At 46.5% G+C, this 22189-nt stretch overlaps 1 protein-coding gene across 22 annotated transcripts in view; it reads right to left on the bottom strand.

Moving 5' to 3' along the window:
• The window catches only part of RIMS2 (regulating synaptic membrane exocytosis 2), an 848125-nt gene that overhangs the window by 254411 nt on the left and 571525 nt on the right, over positions 1-22189 (bottom strand). For all 22 annotated transcript variants that reach the window (XM_075063174.1, XM_075063172.1, XM_075063173.1 and 19 more), the window contains one exon: positions 17652-17720. In XM_075063174.1, the coding sequence (XP_074919275.1) occupies positions 17652-17720 (69 nt within the window). The remainder of the gene's footprint in view (positions 1-17651; positions 17721-22189) is intronic.

Here is a 22189-nt window from a genome sequence, read left to right as displayed (position 1 = left end):
ATCGTCAGGCCTAGGCTCCCGAAGAGGTCTTTGATGATGCACAGGTGCTGCGACACTTGTAACTGGGAAGTCCCTTGAATGAGCCAGTCATCGAGATATGGGTAGACATGTACCCGATGATGCCGGAAGGAGGCAGCGACTACAGCCATGCATTTTGTGAACACATGCGGAGCTGCAGAAAGGCCAAACGGAAGTACAGTGAATTGAAAGTGTTGATGGTTGACCACAAAATGGATGTACCATCTGTGTGGTGGGTAAATTGCGATGTGGAAATACGTGTCCTTCATATCAAGGGCGGCATACCAGTCTCGCGGATCCAGGGACAAGGTAATGGTCCCCAGGGTTACCATGTGGAACTTCAGCTTTATCATGAATTTGTTGTGTTCTCGCAGGTCTAGGATCAGTTGTAGACCGTCCTTTGCCTTGGGGATTAGGAAGTAGCGGGAATAAAACCCCTTGCCCCTCATGTCTTTTGGTACGTCCTCTATGGCTCCCAAGGCTAGGAGTGACTGGACCTCTTGTAAGAGGAATTGCTCGTGAGAGGGGTTCCTGTAGATGGATGGGGAGGAAGGGTGGAAAGGTGGGGTTGAAACAAACTGGAGGTAGTATCCCACTTGTACCGTGCGCAGGACCCAATGATCTGAAGTTAGCTGGGACCAGGCAGGGAGGAATTGTGAGAGGCAGTTGAAAAAGGGAGGAGAAGGATCCAGTAGAGCAACTGGTGGGCCGCCCTCAGGCATCCCATCAAAAGGTCTGCTTGGGCCCCGCTGGTGGTTTAGGGGGCGCCTGATTTTGACCTCCTTGAGGGCCAGGCTGTCTCCGATGATTCCCTCCCAAGCCTTCTGCTAAGGTCCTGATGCGGCCTAGGCAGGGCATTAGGGAGGTGTGGCTGGGGTCGGAAGGTCCTGCGTTGGGTCACTGGCATGTGCATGCCCAGCGAGCGCATTATAACGTGATTGTCCTTCAGACTTTGCAATCTGGGGTCAGTTTTATCTGAGAACAGGCCCTGGCCTTCGAAGGGCAAATCCTGAATAGTTTGTTGTAATTCAGGGGGAAGGCCTGATACCTGGAGCCAGGAGATACATCTCATCGTCACTCCTGATGCCAGAATTCTGGCTGCAGAGTCCGCTGCATCCAGAGAGGCTTGGAGGGAGGTTCTTGCTACCTTTTTACCCTCCTCAAGTAGGGCCGTAAATTCTTGACGGGATTCCTGGGGAAGAAGCTCTGTAAACTTCCCCAAAGACACCCATGTGTTAAAGTTATATCTACTTAGGAGGGCTTGTTGGTTTGCCATCCTAAGTTGGAGGCCCCTGGCCGAGTATATTTTGTGGCCTAGAAGGTCCGTGCGTCTAGCCTCCTTTGGCTTAGGAGCCAGGACTTGCTGCCATGATGCTCCCTCTCGTTCACCAATTGCACCACTAAAGAGCAAGGAGGTGGGTGAATGTAGAGATATTCATACCCCTTTGAGGGGACCATATATTTTCTCTCTACTCCCCTTGCTGTAGGTGGAATCAAGGCTGGGGATTGCCAAATGGTATCCGCATTAGCCTATATGGTGCGGATAAATGGAAGAGCCACTCTAGTAGGTGCATCAGCCGATAGGATGTCCACGACAGGGTCCTCTATTTCAGGGAGCTCCTCCACCTGTAAGTTCATATTCTGAGCCACTCATCTCAAAAGGTCTTGATGGGCCCTGAGAGCAATTGGTGGAGGGCCTGAGGAGGATGTTCCCGCCACCGCCTCGTCAGGCGAGGAGGAAGAGGAGAGGTCCAGGACCAGGGGGTCCTGTGGGGGCTCCTGCACTTGAGGAGCGTCATCTGTGTCAGGTGGAACCTGGGTGTCTGCAGATGGTATCGGAGCCTCATCCGTGCCCGTGGAGGGGGTGGCTTACTGTTGCCTCTGGTACCCGGTATTCTGACGGGGCCGACCGTGGAGCCACTGATGGAGCACCTTGGGCCTGGTGGTATGCCATGGTGTCCAGAAGGACCAGTGATGATGCCCTTGCTCGTGGCTCTGGCTCTCTGGGAATATATGACTGGGGATGTCAGAGTCACACTCCTGAGGATAGGATGCGCTACCAGCCTGCGATGACACCGATGTGTGTCTCGATGGCCACGGCGGTGCCCATAGACCCTGGGAGGGCGCCACTGTTCTGAATGCTCGATCCCGGGGCGGTACCAGGGAGCGGTACCGGGAGCTATAACGGTACCACGAGTGAGACCGGGACCTTCTACCGTAGCAGTGCCGGGAAGTCAACCGGGATCTCGAGTCCCTTCGTCTGGAGCGACTGCAGGATACACGGTGCCAAGAGCGGTGCCGGGAGTCAAATCGGTACTGGGAGTATCTGGCCGGTGAACGAGATGTCGAACGGTGCCGCGAGTGCGACTGGTAATGCGATGGAGAGCGGTGCCGGGACTGTGAGCGGCACCGCGAGCGGGAACGGCGTGATCGAGAATGTCTGTGAGATCATGATCTTAAGTGACGTCTCTCTGTTGGACCAACAGAGGCCGGTTTTCCGATGGATTGTATGACCCGCATCGGCGGTGCCGGGGGTTGAGGCCACGTCGACCCCGTCATGCCGTGAAGAAGGTCTCTGGTGTAGAAGGGAGGGCAAGCTCAACCACAGCATGAGCCGGGGAGCTGTCAGGCACCAGACTCAATGGCCCTTGTGAAACCGGAATTGACGGTGCCATGCTTGGTGGAGCTGCAATCAGCAGTACCACAGTCGACGGTGCCACGGCAGAGGACAGTGCCGGACGAACCGTCTTCAAAGAGCGCTCCTTCTGTGGAGTTGAAGCAGCTGGAGCTCTATGTTGCTTCCTGGGTCTTGGGGACGGAGCAGTGTTGAGCAGATGTCGGTGCTGCCAAGGGTCATTGCCGAGGCTCGTTCTCAGTACCGGAGCGGTCCGGGGCCGAAGGGGCGCTCCTTACAGAAGCAGTCTGTTGGGCACTCGGTACCGATGCTGCAGAACTAAGTGCCAACGCCATGAGGAGCTATTTCAGTCGAAAAGTCCCGCTCCTTCTTTGTCCGTAGTTTAAACGACTTGCAGATGCAGCACCTATCGGTAAGGTGGCATTCCCCTAGGCACTTGAGGCAGGAGTCGTGGGGATCCCCTATTGGCATCGGCTTTTGGCATGCCAAGCACGGTTTGAATCCCTGTGCCTTGGGCATGGGCTTGCACTGGGGTAGAGGAAAGGGGCTAATCCCCGATCCTCCCTTAAACTATATATATTAACTATAAATACAACAACTAATACTAACTATAACTACAAGAACTTGAACTATACACACAGTAAACAGCAAAGGACTACGAGTAGCTAGGGACGTGGAGATCAGCAAAGCCGCACTCCACAGTTCCAACGACCGTCACGGGCGGTAAGAAGGAACTGAAGGGCGATTGGGTTGGCAGGGGTATATATCCGGTGCCATAACGGTGCCACTCCAGGGGGGACCCTGCTGACCCACCAAGTGTTGCTAGGGTAAAAATCTTCCGACGAATGTGCATGCGCCGCACGCCCACCTAATTGGAATCGATATGAGCAAGCACTTGAAGAAGAATTAAACCTCCCTTGAATAAAGACAGGTTTCAACGTAGCAGCCGTGTTAGTCTGTATCTGCAAAAGGAACAGGAGTACTTGTGGCACCTTAAGAGACTAACAAATTTACTTAAGCATAAGCTTTCATGGGCTACAGTTCACTTCTTCAGATGCATAGAATGCAACATATAGTGAGGAGATATATATTGTGACAGACCCAGGCCAATGGGGTGCAGGAGTCCGGTAGAGGGCAAATATTCTGGTCACTGGGTGAGCAGTTTTCTGTTCCGAGTGACCAAAGAGCAGGGTCTGCACCTAGAGTAGTCAGGAACCGTGCTATAAGCAATTAAGGCAGAGAGGCTAATTAGAAACACCTGCAGCCAATCAAGGGCAGGCTAATCAGGGCACCTGGGTTTTAAAAAAAGGAGCTCTCCTCCAGTCAGACGGGGAGGAGCTAGAGGATGAGAAGTGCATGTGAGGAGTTGGGAGTAAGAGACACAAGGAAGCTGAGACTGAGAGGAGTGTGCTGCTGAGACTAAGGCGTACAAGGCGTTATCAAGACACCAGGAGGAAGGTCCCGTGGTGAGGATAAAGAAGGTGTTTGGAGGAGGCCTTGGGAAAGTAGCCCAGGAGTTGTAGCTATCACACAGCTGTTACAAGAGGCACTATAGACAGCTTGCAAATCCATAGGGCACTGGGCTGGACCTGAGTAGAGGGCGGGCCCTCGGGTTCCCCCCAAAACCTCCCAACTCCTGATCAGGCACAGGAAGGAGCTGATCCAGACAGTGGGGGAGATCAACTGAGGTGAGGCAAATCTGCCAATAAGCGCAGACTCAATCAAGATAGAGAGGACTTTGTCACTGGTGTCGGGGTGGGACTTGGTGTGCAACAGCACGGGCCAGAAAGAAGGGGGTATTTAAAAAAAAAAAATAGAGGTTTATTTTTTTTCACCACAATGGAAAGGACTTAGTGCAGGCATTGATACCAAGCTACAGCAGCCCAGCAGGAGGCTACCCGTGTCCAGGCAGCTGCCCAACAGGAGGCAAGTGTGGCTGCAGCAAGAGACTAATCGCCTGCTGATGGACCCCAGCTTCTCAAGACGAGCTAATGTTGCGAGAAACTTGTAAACCAGGTAAAGACCCTTACAGAGCTGAACGCCACGGCCAATGAATATGGACGCAAGTTCCATACGGGCCAGCATTGGCTGTCAGAAAATGACGGCGGAAGGATGATGTAGAGCATACCTTCGGCCTTTGAGAGGACAGCCCCTAATGGGAGGCCTGGCCTCCGAAATTCAGTGGTCTGGCATCTTGGCCGCCATTCCTGTGTGAAAGGCCCCAGAAGGCTTACCATGATAATACCTGAAGAGGCTGCAGCAGACTAGCCCAGCTGAAACGCAGACTGATCCTGGCCAGATCCACGGGGGTAACAACTGCAGTGCGGGCCCAGCAGTATCACGAGTGGAGTACCAGGAAAAAAATAAAACCCCAGTCCCAAATTGATGACCTTCATCCATCTCGACGAAAGTGGTTTACAAACGGAGTCCGGGAGTCCAGAAGAGATACTAGAGGTTCTTGGTCAATCGACCGATAATGAGAGGACTACTGCAAATCTATCGTAACCTGGGTAAGCCAGAACAAAACCCTCACCGATGATGAGATTGGTTTAGCACTGGTAGAGAGGCGAAGGACAGCGAGGGAGCTGACCTGAACCAGTTAAGGAAGAAGCACCCCAGGTTAAACTAGCAGCACTAAGCCCTAGAGCTCGAAGTGACAGGCCAGCCAACGGGGAGCCCAGGTGGAAAGAAGAGAGGGCCTGAAGGCTTCAACCAGAAGCCACAAGGAGTCAGCAGAAACTGAGAGAGAAGAGGATCATTTGAGGTTGGAGCTGCCCAATAACAAGGAGACCGGGGAGATGCCTAGGGCTCCATATAGATGTTATAGCCTGTGGGGAGAGGACATACAGCTGCACAGTGTCCCAATGCTGAGGAGCCGATGCAATGTAACTTGGGAAACTGGGCAGACCCATGGCTCCCTAATCCACCTTGTGGGGTCATCACGAAACACCCACATATGTATACACCAGACCAGTAAAGCTAAATGGGTAGGACGACGCACTGGTTGATTCATGGGAGTGCTGATCACGCCTTGTCTCCCGGGGGAAGAGCTGTGAAGTGTAGTCAGGTTTGCTGGCAAGGTAAGCGTACAGGGATAACATGCATCCATGGACAGTTGTTATTTACCTCACCACCCCAGTAAAACTCGAAAATCTCAGAGAACACTACTGCAGGTAGCAGCAGGTGTAGTCCCTAAACTCCCATAGCCCGGTTGCTCATAGGAGGGACTTCCCAGGGTTTGGAAACTTACTCCCAGTAGGAGATTGAGGAAAAGGGGAACCCTGAAAGTTAGTGAGCCTGCATAGTAGACTATCAACCCCCGGTTTTCTCTGAAATATCCCCAGATTTATTTTCATTCCCAGACATGGTAGAAAGTCAAAAAGGGAAAGGAGGGTAGCTAAGGCCTTGGGAACCCGAATACTGACTCAAAGCCAAGGGTCGCTCTAGTAAGGCAGGCAACTAGAGCAGCCGAAAAGGAGGCACCCCGGAGGGGAGAAGCACCCGAGTTGACCCCCACCCTAGCTTTCTGAACCAGTATAGGCAATAGAGACTGGACCCTTAGACTTGAGCAGAATTAGTCCCGGAAGAGGAAATTGGACGAGACTAGCCGAAGACCAAGTACAACAACATTAGGAAGGAGGTGACTGGAAATAGATGGGTTCCCGCGGAAGGGAAACCCGGGACCAGGACCCTAACTTCATATGAAGATCTCTTATACCAGGTTGCACAGTACAGGGCAGAAGATACAAGCAGATCCTTAGTCTCACAAACACCGAATGCTGGTATAAGTTTCTTCTATAGTCACCTTTCTTGGGGGGCATTTAGTGGGTAAGAGAAGACCCTGGCAATGAGTCCTACGACGGTTCTTCTGCCCGGATACACGAACAATACGGAGGTACTGTGCTTCCCGCCCACAGATGTCAAGCTGCACAGTCCCGTCCCACTTGAGGGCACTTTAGTAACCCCTTCCCATCATAGAGGTCCCTTTGAAGCGAATAGCCCATGGACTACTGGGCCCCTGGAGAGACGGCTTCGGGAGCCACCATATTACTTGTTGTTTTGGACTATGCTTACTTGTACCCAGAAGCTGTCCCCTGCGGAACACCCTCTAAAAACGATAGCCAAAGAGCTGGTGGGAATCTTTGCCCGAGTGGGTACCAAAGGAGATATTAACAGACCAAGGAACCTGTACGCTGAAGGACCTCTGTACGCGCCTCCATATACATACCCTGAGAACTTCAGTCTACCATCCGCAGACTGATGGATTGGTAGAAAGGTTTAACCGAACCCTCAAGGCTATGATAAGGAAGGTGGTAAGTCGGGACGGGAAGGATTGGGATGCCCTACTACCCTACCTTAGGTTCACTATCCGGAGGTACCTCAGGCCTCAACTGGTGTTCCCCCTTCGATTATATACGCGGCGTCCCCCTCGTGCATACTAGACATCGCCAAAGAATCTGGGAAGAGGAACCAAATGAGGGGAGAAAATATAATAGAAACATGTAATACAGATGCGAGACCGGAATAGCCCGTGTCACCCCTATTGTACGGGAACATTTGGAAAAGGCCACGCAGGCTCAGAGAACCTATACATTCACCAGGCAAAAGTCCGACAGTTCCAACCAGGGGATCGGGTGATGGTGTTGGTACCCACAGCAGAAAGCAAGCTTCTGGCCAATGGCAGGGGCCCTATGAGGTGGTTGAACCCGTGGGGAAGTAACCTACAAGGTGCGGCAACCCAGGACGCCGAAAACAAGAACAGATTATCACATCAACCTCTGAAACCCTGGCATGCACAAGAGGCATGCTAAGTGTCCAAAAAGACCTAACCCAGGAAAACAAGCCCTTCCAAACAGGTGAGAGTGTCTCCTGATTAACACCAGACCAGAAATGAGGTGTCTGAGATGATCTTCTGGAACCAAGATGTATTCTTTAAAAACCAGGTCGACAACCGAGACATATCACCACATCGTCACGAACCCTGGGGCCAGAATAACAGTGAGGCCCTATCGGGTACCAGTGGCCAAGGAGGGAAATAAAAAGCAGAAGTAAAAAAAATGCTGGAGTGGGATCATAGAAGATCCCACAGTCAGTGGTCCAGCCAGTCGTGCTGGTGCCCAACCTGATGGCACCACAAGGTTTGCAATGACTTCCGGCGACAAATGAAGTATCCAGTTTGACGGCGTACCCCGTACCTCGCATAGCTGAGCTAGTGGACCATCTGGGTAATGCCCGGTACTTGACTACTCTAGACCTTGACAAAGGTAAGGCAGATTACCCTTGCGAAAGACGCAAAGGAAAAGACTGTGTTCCTCTACACCAGAGGGTTTTTTCATATAATGTCCTCCCTTTGGACTACATGGGCCCCAGTACTTTGCAGCGCCTCATGATAAGCTATTAAGCCTGCATAACAGTTATGCTGCTGCCTACTTGGACAATGTGGTCATTCATACCCCAGACTGGGAAAAGTTCACCTAAGAGAAGGTGGAGGCAGTCCTTGATACCTTCAGGCGAGCTGGCCTTACAGGAAACCCTGCCAAGTGCGCTGTAGGATTTACGGAGGCCAAATATCTTGGCTACATTGTGGAAAGGGTCTGGTAAAACCCCAAGTGAACAAGTGGAGGCCATCCAAAATTGGCTGCGACCATGTCGCAAGAAAAAAGTCCGGGCATTCCTAGGTGTAAGTGGGTATTACTGACGATTTATCCTCAACTTTGGCCACAAGGGCAAGCCCCCTGACTGACCCTAGTAAAAGCCCGTGATCTGATCTGGTGAGGTTGGTCTGACGCAGCAGAAGGAACATTCACAGCCTAAGGACTGCCCTCTGCAGAACCCTTCCTAATAGCCCCTGATTTCGCCAAGGAATTATCCTGCAGACGGATGCATCGGGAAGCAGGGTTGGGGGCCGTTCTATCACAGATGGTCGGGAGGAGGAACACCCCAATTCCTCTACTGTAGGAAATTCCCTTCCAAGGGAACAAAAATATGCATGGCGGAGAGGGATGCCTGCCGTAAAATGGGCCATGGAAGCATACCGCTACTAACTTGCTCGGGCGCAGATTTGTCTCGTGACTGACCATGCCCCTCTCCAATGGATGCAGCAGAACAAGAAGAACACAAGGGTGACCAGGTGGTTCTATCCCTCCAACCTTTCCAGTTCCGTGTGCAACACAGAGCAGGGAGCCGTCATGGCAATGCCGCTTGTCTGTCCAATGTGCACTGTCTGGCTTCCCAAGCTGCCAACCCTTGGTGTTGAGCAGGGGGAGGGATATGTGACAGACCCAGGCCAGTGGGTGGCAGGAGTCTGGTAGAGGGCAATATACTGGTCACTGGCTGAGTAGTTTCTGTTCCCTGAGTGACCAGAGCAGGGTCTGCACTAGAGTAGTCAGGAACTTGCCAGAACCAATTAAGGCAGAGAGGCTGATTAGAATACCTGCAGCCAATCAAGGCAGGCTAATCAGGCACCTGGGTTTTAAAGGAGCCTCTCTCCAAGTCAGATGGGGAGGAGCCAGAGGAGAGGAATGCGTGTGAGGAGCTGGAGTAAGAGACACAAGGAGCTGAGACTGAGAGGTGTGCTGCTAGAGGACTAAGGCCGTACAAGCGTTATCAGACACCAGGAGGAAGGTCTGTGGTGAGGATAAAGAAGGTGTTTGGAGGAGGCCTTGGGGAAGTAGCCCAGGGAGTTTGTAAGCTGTCACACAGCTGTTACAAGAGGAACTATAGACAGCTGCAAATCCATAGGGCCCTGGCTGGACCCTGGAGTAGAGGGCTGGCCCGGGTTCCCCCCAATTTCCCAACTCCTGATCAGACACAGAGGAGTTGATCCAGACTGTGGGGGAGATCACTGAGGTGAGCAAATCTGCCAATAAGTGAAAGACCCACCAAGGTAGAGAAGGACTTTGTCACAACATACACATACAGAGAGCATCTCCTCACTATATGTTCCATTCTATGCTCTGAGAAGTCAGCTGTAGCCCACGAAAGCTTATGCTCAAAAATAAATTTTTAGTCGCTAAGGTGCCACAAGTACTCCTGTTCTTTTTTTCCTTGAATAAAGAGATGAATACAGCTGGCAGAGATCTTAAACACATACCCTAAACATTGATGAAAAAGTGTGAATGTTTATAAAATTGAAATTAGTAAGTTTTGCAATAAAGATGCTAAAAGCTACAGCAGTGACATCTATGGATGATGATAGGACTGTAAAGCACCTTTGGATTGTTTTACATTAGAAGGGAAATATCTTGATGTTCAGCCTATCAACATACATGAATAAACAAATAAGTAAATAAGAATTATTGAGCAATGCCTTCAAGATAATACCATCTAAAGCAGGTAAAATCAATGATAACATCAACAAAAAGCATAAGAAAGAAGGCCCCCAATTGTAGTGGTTTGGCATGAAAAAATGACAACATAAGAGAAGCAGGATAGAAAAGAACTCCTGGCTGCAGATCTGCAACCAGACAACCGAAATGTTTTTCGGAAACTGCTTGTTGAGGAACCAGTCTCCAGGGAGAACCCATCAAGGACAACTAAGAAAGAAGCAAGAACCCTTGAAGAAGCATTGCAAGCTCAAGCCAAGAAGATAACTAACAAGTTTGTGGATGACAATTAAGCTTGCTGAAACAACACAAAAAAGTTAGTTAAATGTTCGCCTCCAATAATAGTTAGACCAGGGTTGGCAACCATGGCACGCGGCCAAAGATGGGAAGCAAGCCAATTTTTAATGCACGCTGGGCCTGCCGGGACCCCAGTGTGCCATTAAAAAATACTGCCGACGCGGCAAGCGCAGTGTCCACGCTCCTGGCTGGAGCGCCAGACGACACACAAGCTGCCTCGCCCCTCCTCCGCCTTCCCATGGGTCCTGCCGCCCGCGCACACAGAGCTCTGGGTCGTGCTGCGCGCTCCCGCAAGGCACCGTTTGGCTCAGTGGGAGGGAAAACTGCTCCTGGTCACCCGGAGCCCCGCCCCTCGCGCGCAGCGCTCTGAGGGACGGGGCGGGGCTGCGCGTGTGCGGCAGTGACAAAACTCCACATGAGCGGGAGCCTGATGGTAAGGGGTCTGGGTCCGGGGGTGGGGGTTGGATAAGGGTTGGGGCAATCAGGGGACAGGGCAGCAGGGCAGGTTGGATAGGGGGTGGGATCCCGTGGGGGTGGTTAGGGGGCGGGTCCTGGAGGGCAGTCAGGGAGCGGGGGGGGGTGGATGGGCATGGGAGTCACTGGGGTCTGTTTGGTGTGGGGGTGGATAGGGCGCAAGCAGTCAGGGGACAGGGAGGCAAGGAGGTACTGGGGGCAGTTAGGGTGGGGGTGTCTCTGGAGGGGATGGTCAAGGGACAAGGAGCTGGGGGGGTTTGGGAGTTCGGGGGGGCTGTCAAGAGGCAGGGGTGTGGAGAGGGGTTGGGGCAGGCAGGGAGCAGGGGGAGGTTGTATGGGTCCAGAGTTCTGGGGATTCTGTCAGGGGTCAGGGAGCAATTAGATAGGCATGGGAGTCCAGGGGGTCTGTCTGGGTGTGGGGGTGTGGATAAGGGTTGGGGGAGTCGGGGGACAGGTAAGGGGTACGGTCCTAGGGGGGCAGTCAGGGGACAAGGGGCAGGGAGGCTTAGATAGGGGGTGGGGTCCCAGGACGGGGTAGTTGGGACAAGGAGTGGGGGGAGTTGGGGGTTCTAGGGGGGGAGCCCAACAGTTGCAATGTCAAAAAGAAGGCAAGCTAATTTTTGAACAAAAGGACAACATAGGTGTTTTAAAAAGTGAGGAAAAGAGAAAAAAGTGGTTTTTATTTTCTTTTGGAAACAGAGTAGTTTTGTGAGCTAGAGAAGAGCTTTACCTGTTCTTACTTTTTCTAATCTAGATGGTTCTGAACACCTGCTGAGTAACACCTCGTTTGTATTCTCATTTTGCTCCTCAAGCATCTCATTATCTTTTACACCATGACAAATACTTTGGGCAGTCACTGATAAATGCTGCTGTCTTCTCAAGACTGGACTAACACTATCCTTTACTTGCAGGAATTCCTGAATATAAAGTATCCAGAACACAGATGTTCAAAATGTACCTTGTCTTTCACTTGCACCCCATCAAATTCTGTAGTATTGATTGTAGAGTTTAAAACATTTATAAGCCACTTAATAGCTGAGAGCCATTATACATCTTTTGTCCCTGTTTCTTGATTCTGACCTCCATAAACAGGTTACTTATCTAATCCAAAATATAACCTACTGTAAAATACCATGGGGGGGATGCTCTTTAGCAACCATGTGCCACAATTTTTTGAACTTACTTAATATTTCTAATTGCAATGCCAGTCAGATTTGGCATTTAAAATAGGGCTAAATAAAAATGTATTAGCTTTTCATTCAATCAGTTTTCATATTAGGATAATTTAAATAGTATCTTATTATAAAGCACTCTCTGATTCTTTTAGGAAGAACACAATGTAAAAGACATTGTATTGATATTATCCAATAAAAACATTATACAGATGTGGAGAGAGAAACACATATAAATGGTCCACATTCCCTTTTGCAATCTGGCTTCTTTGCTGCACTCTGATGTCACAAAAGAGCCAGAAACTAGACAAATCTCCTCAGCTCAAGAATTTCCTGCCATTGAAGAGACTTCAGCTGATGTACAGTAGGCACAGAAGGCTCCTTTACCACACTCTCTGCCATCTCTGCCTTGCATAGGAATTTTTCTAGAGACAGAAGAGGCCTGGCAAGATGCTCCTAGCCGCTAGCTATTGTCTGATGCCAGTCAGCTCCTTGAGGGCCAATATCAATTGGTGTAGTTTAGGACTGCTCGGAACTACAGCGGGGCCAATGTACAGCTAATCTGAAAATCAGGGAGTTGCAAGTGGCTTCTCGGTAACTACTCCCACACTGCACCCAGCAGAGACTGGATGCAGCAGAGAATCTGGCCCAGTATTTCTAGTTTCCCAAGCATGAACTCTATATTGTATGTATTGCATATGAAGGGGAAAATTTATCAAAAAGCACTATAACAACATTTGTTATTTTAATTGCTGTAGCCCTCTCTGGGATAGGTAGCCCAGCATAGATAAATGGGCAGAAAAAGTAATTTGAAAAAGATTTCTGAAGTGCAGTAATTTTTCCTAGTCTGATTTATAACTATTTTTTTTATTGTTATGAAAGGTATGCTTGCCTTGTTGAGGTACAGGATAAAGCAACACTTTCCTTAATAAACTGAAGAATACATATTTGTCTAAATATGACTACAGGTGCAAACCATCAAAAGAGACACCTCTGTAAACACCTCTTACCAGATATCTTTGAATTTCGTAATGCTCAAAAGCTAGAGAGGGCAGGAAACTAAGAAAAGATCAGATATAAAGAGAGTTTAAGAGTCATTTCTTTACAGAGTGTGTAATTAAATATGTGGCTCAAACTACCACGGGAAGCGGCAAAATCAGCATTTGTGAACATATTGAAAAAGGCGTTAGGCACTTCAAGGAATTATCATTTGCAAGGTTCCTGCCATTTCATTTTCAAGCAGATATGAACGGATATAATTTTGTTTACATATGTGCACTAAAAATTGCTTTAAGAGCTTCCCATGCCAATATCTGATTTCTAGACACAAGCAGTTTAGCCAGACTGACAGAAGTAACTCGCAAGGTCTCATGATTTTATAAGACCAGTAACAGGATACACAAATATTAAGAGGTGGGTATGGCTAAAGAAGTGCATCTGAAATGGTATAAGGAGTAACAACAGTAGATGAAAGACCAAATGTCATTTGTTAGAAAATAAGCAGATGCATAATGGACTCAACAAGGTGCCTCATGCATTTTCTCATGTTCACATATGATATCTGAATAAAAATGAAATATAAAGCAACCCACAGGAGGCTCTTGTCCTTAAAAGGTGGAAAAACATCTTGCCAAATGGAAATTGGATTGTACAGTAGGCCAAGAAAATCATCCATGTGGAGGACAGACAAGTGTAACTATTTCTTAAGCATATGTACAGAAACATGGTGAGTCAAAGCCTAAAGGTTTCGGGGGGGCTTAGGTTGCATGTCTAATACTTTAAATAAGCAAGAATTGCCATGGAAAGGGTCAAGACAAATACTTGACAGATGTTAGCAAACTTATTTGAGGTAATATAGTATTTATATGACAGAAGGAACAAAGAGCAAAGTGAGCTGTCATGCTAAATAAAACCTGCTGTTAAATAAAAAACAAGAACACAAAATGAAAACATTGGGATAAGGAGGGAAAAAAAGAAAAAAATGGAGAGGTAACACTTGATGAAATGAAGGCAAATATTTAAATCAAGATGACACTGTGATGAGTTTGCAAACTGAGTATAAGAACCTTACATGAGAGATGTATATGGATGATGAGACAAGACAACAAGGAATACATTTAAAAAAAAGTACACAGAGTGACTGCAGTACTGAAAAAGAGAGGCAATTAAATAGATTTTTCAAGGCCACAGGAACATTATACCTTTACCACCCACACAACCAGCCCCAATTACAATGCAACCAAGGCAGTAGAAAAATCTCTGTTATGGCTTGAATATGCCAGAAACTATCCTCTCCTCACTGTTTTCTAGATAGAGAGATGAGGGGGCCAGACAGAGACCGAGACATTCACTAAATCCATAAACTAATCTAAAGAACTCACCAAATGAACCTAATGGTGTTCTGAGATCTGTACCAAGTGCTGTCTGAAGAAAGGAAGTGGAAAACTTCTCTTGAAAGGAAAGGAGGAAGTTTCAGAGCCCTGGGATCCAAAGCTCTCCATGGCTTGGTTTGCAAACTCTTGCAATTTTGATTTGTTCCTGATGTAACCCTTCTGCGCATCAGAGTTGGCAGCAACAAGGGCTGGGTTCAGTATCTAGGAGTTACGTTTCAATAACACAATGCAAAACTGGATCGGGCCCCAACCCAGAGACCTGGGACAATTACATACCGCTCCCCTGGGGACCTCTAAGAGGCAATACTTCCCCTCTCGCAAGCACAGAGTCTGAGTGTAGCAAAAGCCTTTTAATAAAGGAGGGAAACAATGCGGCATTATGTTGGGGAAACACCACAAACAGGATTCATAACACAAACCTTGAGCAAAACACCCACCCCCAAGTTAGTTTGGCAGTGTCCTTTCCCCCTCAGGGTCTTAAGTCCAGCAACCTAGCAGTCACCCCACTCACAGTTTCTGTCCTTGGTCAGTGCAGCCCCCAGAGTTCAGAAGTTCATTTGCAGAGTTTACCTCCCGCCCCTGCCCCCAACACACTCTTAACACAGCTCTCAGTGATTTCAGTTCTTAGTAACTTCAGCTCTTTAGTGATTTCAGCTCTCAGTTAGTAGGGGAGCCCCAGTGCTGATATACTCAGAACCACTAGCCCAAAGTAAGTCTATTGCTTAGACCTAGGTATCAGTGATTGCAGCATGTAATAAGACTCCGAATGGATTCAAAATTAACTCTGTTATTACACAGTGGAGAGAGAAGGGGTCAAAGTGGTGTTTAGGGGCCCACACTACCAGGTACACATACCTGCCTCCAGCCTCTCTCAGTTCACTGGGCTTTGGAACCCACGTCCCTTGCCTAGTAGGTGCTACTTAGTTGAGGGCAAGTCCCTCCATCATAAAATGCCAAGTATAGTTCTACTATCCTTGATCACATAACCAGGACAACACCACCTTATTACTCCTGCCCCAATAACAAAGAGACTGGTGATCCCACAGCAGCCAAAGTGATCATTTGGGCAAGCAGTCCCATCATGCAAACAAGATCAGCCCCTGAAGTCCTTTTCCACAGCTCACCACCAGATGTGAGGGTAGAGCTCATTCTGACTGCTTACACTGAGAACTATTTCATGGTGAAATATTTGGAACCTTGGTCTTTAGTGAGACTTGAAGGGAAACTAACAGCAACTTGAGTGTTCTTTATGCTAGAAGGAGGAGTATGATATTTTGGTCATTCTAGAACAGAATTTTTCTCATCCTGACAGTCTACAGGGTTTACTCTTCCCTAAATAGTTTCTCTCCTATAAGGAGCTGGCTACAGGGCACTGTTCAGCCTGGAGTTTTGCTTTTCATAAAATTCTTCTGCCCATAAGATTATTGGTAAGCAGAAGAGAGGGAAAAGTCACCAGGCCCAAGGAGGAATCAAGAAAAGCTAGCTTCAGGTCATGTTTCTCCCAGGATTGCTCCATAGTTTTCTTGTGGTCTGAGAAACATGCTTAGGGCAGGGGAATCCTATGCCCTCTTTGGCCACTGAAAACAGTGCCAGGCAAGGAGAAGGATGAAGGAACTCCTAAAGAACACCTTGCAGGGTGAGGAGGAGTACCCTACAACTATCCTTCCTGAACTCTCAAGCATACAGAAGCTTATGGGGACGGTGGGGGACAATGACTGGCTGCATCCTGGAAAGCTGAATTTAAATGAATTATGATGTAGTTAAACTGGGATGACACCAAGCATTTTCAGATCATCTCCTTGTTTTGTGAACCTTGTCCCAGGAACCTTAACTCAGGCCTGGTGCTTGCTATGGAGGTTGGGCTGTCTGTTTGATGCCTGCCCATGGAGGCAAAGAAACCAGAATGAAATCTCCTCCGAGGAGACAGAATTGGAGCCAGGAGACAAAAGTTACAAAAGCAGCCAGACATATGGAACCATATCTCAGCTGCAATCCATCAAACCATCAAACATGCTTCTTCAAAGGCACAACCGCCAGCTGGTTGTGTCTACTATGCAGCAGAATTCCCTCCAGACTCCAGTGTTCTCACTATTTCACTATGATTTCACCATAGAGTCTTCCAGATAACATAAGACCTGAATTCTGAGTTAAAAAGTTAGGGCTTGTCTAGACCAGGAAGATGCATCATGTTAGAAATGTGTTAACTAATATGTGTAGCAACTAGTGTTGACAAGGGAAAGTTTTAAAATGTATTCTCTGGTTATGGTAGCAAGGACCCTGAAGTTACTCATAATTAGTGAACAGTTAGTACACTAGGTACTAAGTTGTGTTTTACGTTCTGTTAGATGTGTTCGTTAATAATGGTTTCTAACATAATTTCTTTCTCCACTGTAGACAAGGCCTACGACCATAAGGTAGTGATAGATATGAGGCCAAGGGTGGGCTGCAACAAAAAGGGAGAACTAGGTGTCAAAAAAACTAGAAATGTTGGGGACTGCGCTAACAATCCAGACAACTATGAAGCACACCCGAGTCCAGAATGGTGCCTCTTGTAAAAGAAAGAGTTAAACATGACTGGCATAAGGACTTTTTCCTGTCACAGGATGTTCCTTTTCTTTTCTCTGTGGAATGTTTAAAGACCCAGAAGGATAGTGTAGGGGTTTTATTACTGTTCTTTTTTCTTGATAAAAACAATTATTGTTTTTTTCTATTTATTAACTTAGAAATATCTAGAAATGCAAAATGTAGTCTCTTCTGGTTTTACTGATGGATGTCTTATAGAACTCAGAGTTGTTTATTGCGAGCTCTTTGCATCTTATTAGAAGAAGCAGGGTGTTGGATCTTTGCCAACAATTTTTTTTGTCTTAAATACTCATGAATCACTGAAATTAAATATCTGTTAACAAAACAAATAGACTTTTAAAAACATATGGCTAAAATTCCCTTCCCCTCTCAAATGCTCAGCTTTCTGAGTCCTTGACTCCAGCGTTCTCACTATTTCACTACGATTTCACCATAGAGTCTTCTAGATAACATAAAACCTGAATTCTGAGTTAAAAAGAAAGCACAACAAACTAAAACTTTTTTCATTTTTTTGGACAAAATACATTATAAAGAAGCCAAAGAGAAAAAGAGATCATGCTTTTCCCCTTTACAAGTCATCTTTGTAGTTAATGCGTTAAGAAAAGCTAGCTCACAGCATCCTGGGTGTTTGTTAGAAAAATGTGTATTGAATGCCGATTTATTTTTTACCAGGAGAAAAGCAACATTAAATTAGTACATGATAAATAAAAAAGCTTTTTACTGAAACTAGAAGAATGCATATAGAAATTCATACCTGAAACTACACCAATTCCATCATCACAGTCATAGTCAGAGACTTCACTATCACTGATTCTTTTGGACCCTGCAGAAAAATAATTGTCACAAACATATCAGTGTTAATATTGTAGGTCGGAACTACTCAGGCAATAATAATAACCAAATGAAATGTATTTCAGACTACATAACTTGGCAAAAATACATAGATAAATACAAGGAGAATCAGTACAGGATCCTCGGAACAGAAAGATATGTACATTATTGTAATGGTTATTAATTAGTGGCACATTAGCTATTTTCCTCTAAATCGATAAATAATAGTTCAAAAGTGAAAGAATGAAATCCAGCTGCAAATTACTGAAGTTATGCTATGTTTGCATATGTTTGTGCTTGTTTGCAATATGGCTAAACTCATATATATAAACACTTGGGAGATGAATTGTAGCTATTATGTTAAATGAATGCTACATTTTCTAAAAGGTAATGATAATCATTATTAGGGCTTAGCAGCTTCATACGCATAGTTTGCATCCTGCAAGACAAATTATAGCTATGAAAATTCAGAGGAAAAGAGGCATTTTAATGTTACCACAGCAAGCACAACACTTATTAAAATAGCTAGAGCTTAGCTGGCAAAAGCAGATTCTAAATCCATAATTAGACCTAAAATGTAGGTCATGTATGACAAATAAATGTGTTAGCCCGTTTGGCTTAATTTTACTTACGCACACTTATCTCTTTCTTCTTTGGCATCTTGTAAGTACAGGAGGGGTGCATGCTCTGCCCAACCTGCTTTACTGCTGATATTGGAGTGTTAAAATCTGTATACTAACATATGGGTGATACTCAGACATTCATAAAAGAGAATGTACTTTTTGAATTGAGGACAAGGCAATCTGTATTTTTTAGCATTCTGTAGTAATACATATTAAGAAATGATTACATGCTCACAACTGTGTGTCAGCTCAGGCTGTTTGCAATCATCCAATAGGTCACTAGCTATGAGACTTAAACTACTTGCCACCAGTCCTTGTCATGTGTGCAAGGTTTCTGCTGGAAATGGAGATTATTTGCATATCTCTTAGGATGGATCCTAGCCCCCTCTTCCATAGTAGGGAAGAACCCTATTGTAATAGAATCAGGGGCGTATAGCCAGATTGGGAATCCAATGAAGAGGATGTGTCCCCCTCGGCGCATAGTGCATGCCATTTTACATAGAATCACAGGGTTAGAACGGATCACAAGGGTCATCTAGTGTAACTTCTCCTCCCACCAATGCCAAGATGCAGGGTTTGTTATGTCTAAACCATCCAAGACAAATGGCTATCCAGCCTCTTCCAAATCATGAATGAAACACTCTGTATTTATAAATGTTTTGAAGACAGACAGCTTTAGAAGGCAGATAATTCTGGAAGACCTCCTGAAACTACTTTCTACATTGGACCAGATATTAGACAGTGATGTAGATACCTGTGCAGAGTTCTGCCATGAATAGCCCAGGGAGATATTGCTTTTACATGCAAGGTAGCACAGACATCTCCCAGGTTTACCACCTCTCAGGTGAGTGCCTTAACCACTAGACTATGGACTCATTTCTCACTCTTCTCAGGCCCAGTGTATATTTAATTACATATACAAAGTGGAACACATTCAACAGGACAGACTAAGACAGACATCAGAACAATGTATTGTCCAGCGGTTAGAGCTATCTCAACATGGTAGATGGCCTTTTGGTGGCTTAGTCGGGGCTGGATTCACAAAAGGACTTAGGTGGCTAACTGCAACTTTAGGCACCTAAATCCAAGAATCAGGCCCCACTGGGAATCACCAGACCTCCCCCGCATCCTTGGCTTCCACAAAACCCTGGAGGTGCCTAAGCTCGCTTAGCACCTAAATGTTCACAATAAAGTTCCCAAAGCATCTATGTTTCTGTCTCTGATCATGTGCAGAGCAGCTCCACACCAGGTGTCCCAATATGTAAGCCCCAGAGCAATGCAAGAACCAGGGGAAGACGTGTTCCTCTGCCTAACTTGCCTGCGGAGCATGATCTGGTAAGTGGACTCAGAGTTTGCCTACCAGACTGGGGCCCTATAGGCAATCTTACACATGAGGAGGAGGAGGAGGAGGAGAAGTGAATGTAGCCCTGTAGCGGGGCAGTAACCCCACTCCTGCCCAGAAGGGCTTAAAACAGCCCTCTGAGAGGGCTGTGGCGGGGAACCAGTAAGCCTGGGCTGACTGGGGAAGCAGCCACAGCTGGGCCACGCCCCAATCAGGCTGCAGCTGGGCCTATAAAGGGGCTGCTAGGCTGGAGCTAGAGAGTCTCTCTGGATGTTGAGAGGGACAGGCCTGGCTGCCAGGAGCTGAGCAGGGCACCTAGACTGGAGCAGGGCTGGGGAAAGGTCAGAGTAGCTGAGGAGCTTCGGCCTGGAAAACCCCCAGGCTGTAGGCCTGCCTAAAGGCCAAGAAGGGTACTGGGGTTGCAGTGGGGCATCCCAAGGGTAGGCAGAGGCAGCTAGTCCAAACCCTCCTTGCTGATGGTGAGTGGCAATTATACTGCAGTCCACCCAGTTAGCGGGGGCTAGATGGTGACTGGCAGTAGCCAAAGGCTGAGATGAGGTGGGGATAGGGGGTTGGGGGTTCCTCAGGGAGGGGAGACCCCGAGAGACGGCGGGGTACTGCAGGGGCAGAAACCCTGATGTAGAGGGACACCGGGGACTGGGAGGGACACGAGGGCCAGCGGCAAGGCAAGACATTAGCCTGAAGAGGGCGCTCTGGAGGTTGGTGAGCTAATTCCCTGGACAATCAGCAGGAGATGCCACAGCAGTGAGTCCTCGCCCCTCTACAACCCCCTTGGTCTAGTTTAGTGCAGCCCCTAAATTATTCTAATTTATGCCATGTTTGAAACAGAAACAGCCTTAGACTTAGGAAGCCACAACTGACTACCGTGCAGCTCGCTCTCTCAGTTTCATTCAGGCCCTGAATATCAGTGGCTGAAGAGATTTTTGTGGGCATAGTATTAGCTTTAATTTCTTAGTATTACATTTATTAAACATAATTAAAATATAATTAGGTGAACCAAATCTCAGTGAAGTTCATGTAATTAAAACTGTTTAACCTGGAAAAGTCCCAGATGAAATGTGTGATAGAATTACAGTTTGTATTAGGAAGGCTTTACATTATTGGGTTATTTATATTTAATTAAGGAAAGCTAAGAGCATCACTTTTCTCTCTGAGATATGGCAAAATGATTTATAGCTATATACAAAGACACTTATGCTGATATTAACAGTATCTTACTTACCACATTTCTGCATTCTTTAACTATTTAAAACAGTTCACAAAGCAGCTTCAGTACAAGTTTTCAATTTTAATAAATCTCTGACCAAAATAACTTAATATTTCCCCAGTATAATTAGTAAAGCATACTACAACTTATCTACCAAATCTCTATCTCCTCTCAAATAGAGACAGGCAAAACAAATACTATACTTTCAAAGTCACTGGAATTTCAGCAAGGTGTTCCCAATACTAAGATGTTGAAAAAATAAAGCTAGTACAAAGGACATGACTGAAAAGCACACAGGAAATCCAAGGAACTCTTTAGCAATTTAAAATATGCACAGTACATAGCATAAGCACATCAGTAAAATGTCAACTTAAACTGTGCATATATATGCAAGCAATAAACACTTCAGGCATGCTGAAAATTTACCTGAATTATATGAATATAAGCCTTTATCTGCAAAACAAATATTAAAATGAAGTGATGTCATGAAAAAATACATGAAATCTATACATGAAACAGGGATGCTTAGAACCTGTGAATTTGCAATCACTTTTCTTTTTAGAGTGGAGGAGTTATGGCTGGCCATATTAATGCTTAAAGATTTCCATAAAGGTATTTATTTCAAAGCAAATTAAATATAAAAGAGGAAAACCACAGTAATTAAACTCACAACAACGATACCTTGGTCACCAATAGAAAGTCAACTTTTATTCCCAGTAATTGAACAATGTTGGCAAAGATACTCCAGTTGTTGCCTATTCTGAACTATAACTGTGAATAAATGTTTACTTTTTAATGGCAACCAGTCTGTTCAAATAATATTCAGCGATGTGAATTTTAATATAATAAAACAATAAATTACTATCCTTAAGTGATTGTGCAGTGCTTTCAAATTGAAGACGTCTCCAGCAGAATATTATCAGCAGCATTCACTTGTGGCAATTCTGCCTGCTATTATGGGCTGGCACCTAAAAGTCCTGTTCCCGATTTACCACACCAAAAAATAAAGTTTCTGTCAATCTTCCCCTCCTTCCACCAACTCACTGCCCCCAATTCTGCAAGTATTTACATATATGAATAACTCCATTCCTCCCAATAGCCCTACTGAGTTTGAGATTACTGACAGAACAAAGTTATTCATGGGGGTACCAGCTTGCAGGATTTAGTTTAGTATTTGTATTCCTCCTATGCTTCCTCACCTAACAGCTCAGCAGACTAAAACATTTATTTTGTTTGGTGGACTCTTTTAAATAAAGTTTGTCTCTTTT

Source organism: Chelonoidis abingdonii, chromosome 2 (assembly GCF_003597395.2).
Source record: "Chelonoidis abingdonii isolate Lonesome George chromosome 2, CheloAbing_2.0, whole genome shotgun sequence".
NCBI classification, from domain to species: domain Eukaryota; kingdom Metazoa; phylum Chordata; order Testudines; family Testudinidae; genus Chelonoidis; species Chelonoidis abingdonii.
The sequence above is the reverse complement of the archived record's forward strand: the minus strand, read 5'-3'. Positions and strand labels throughout refer to the sequence as shown.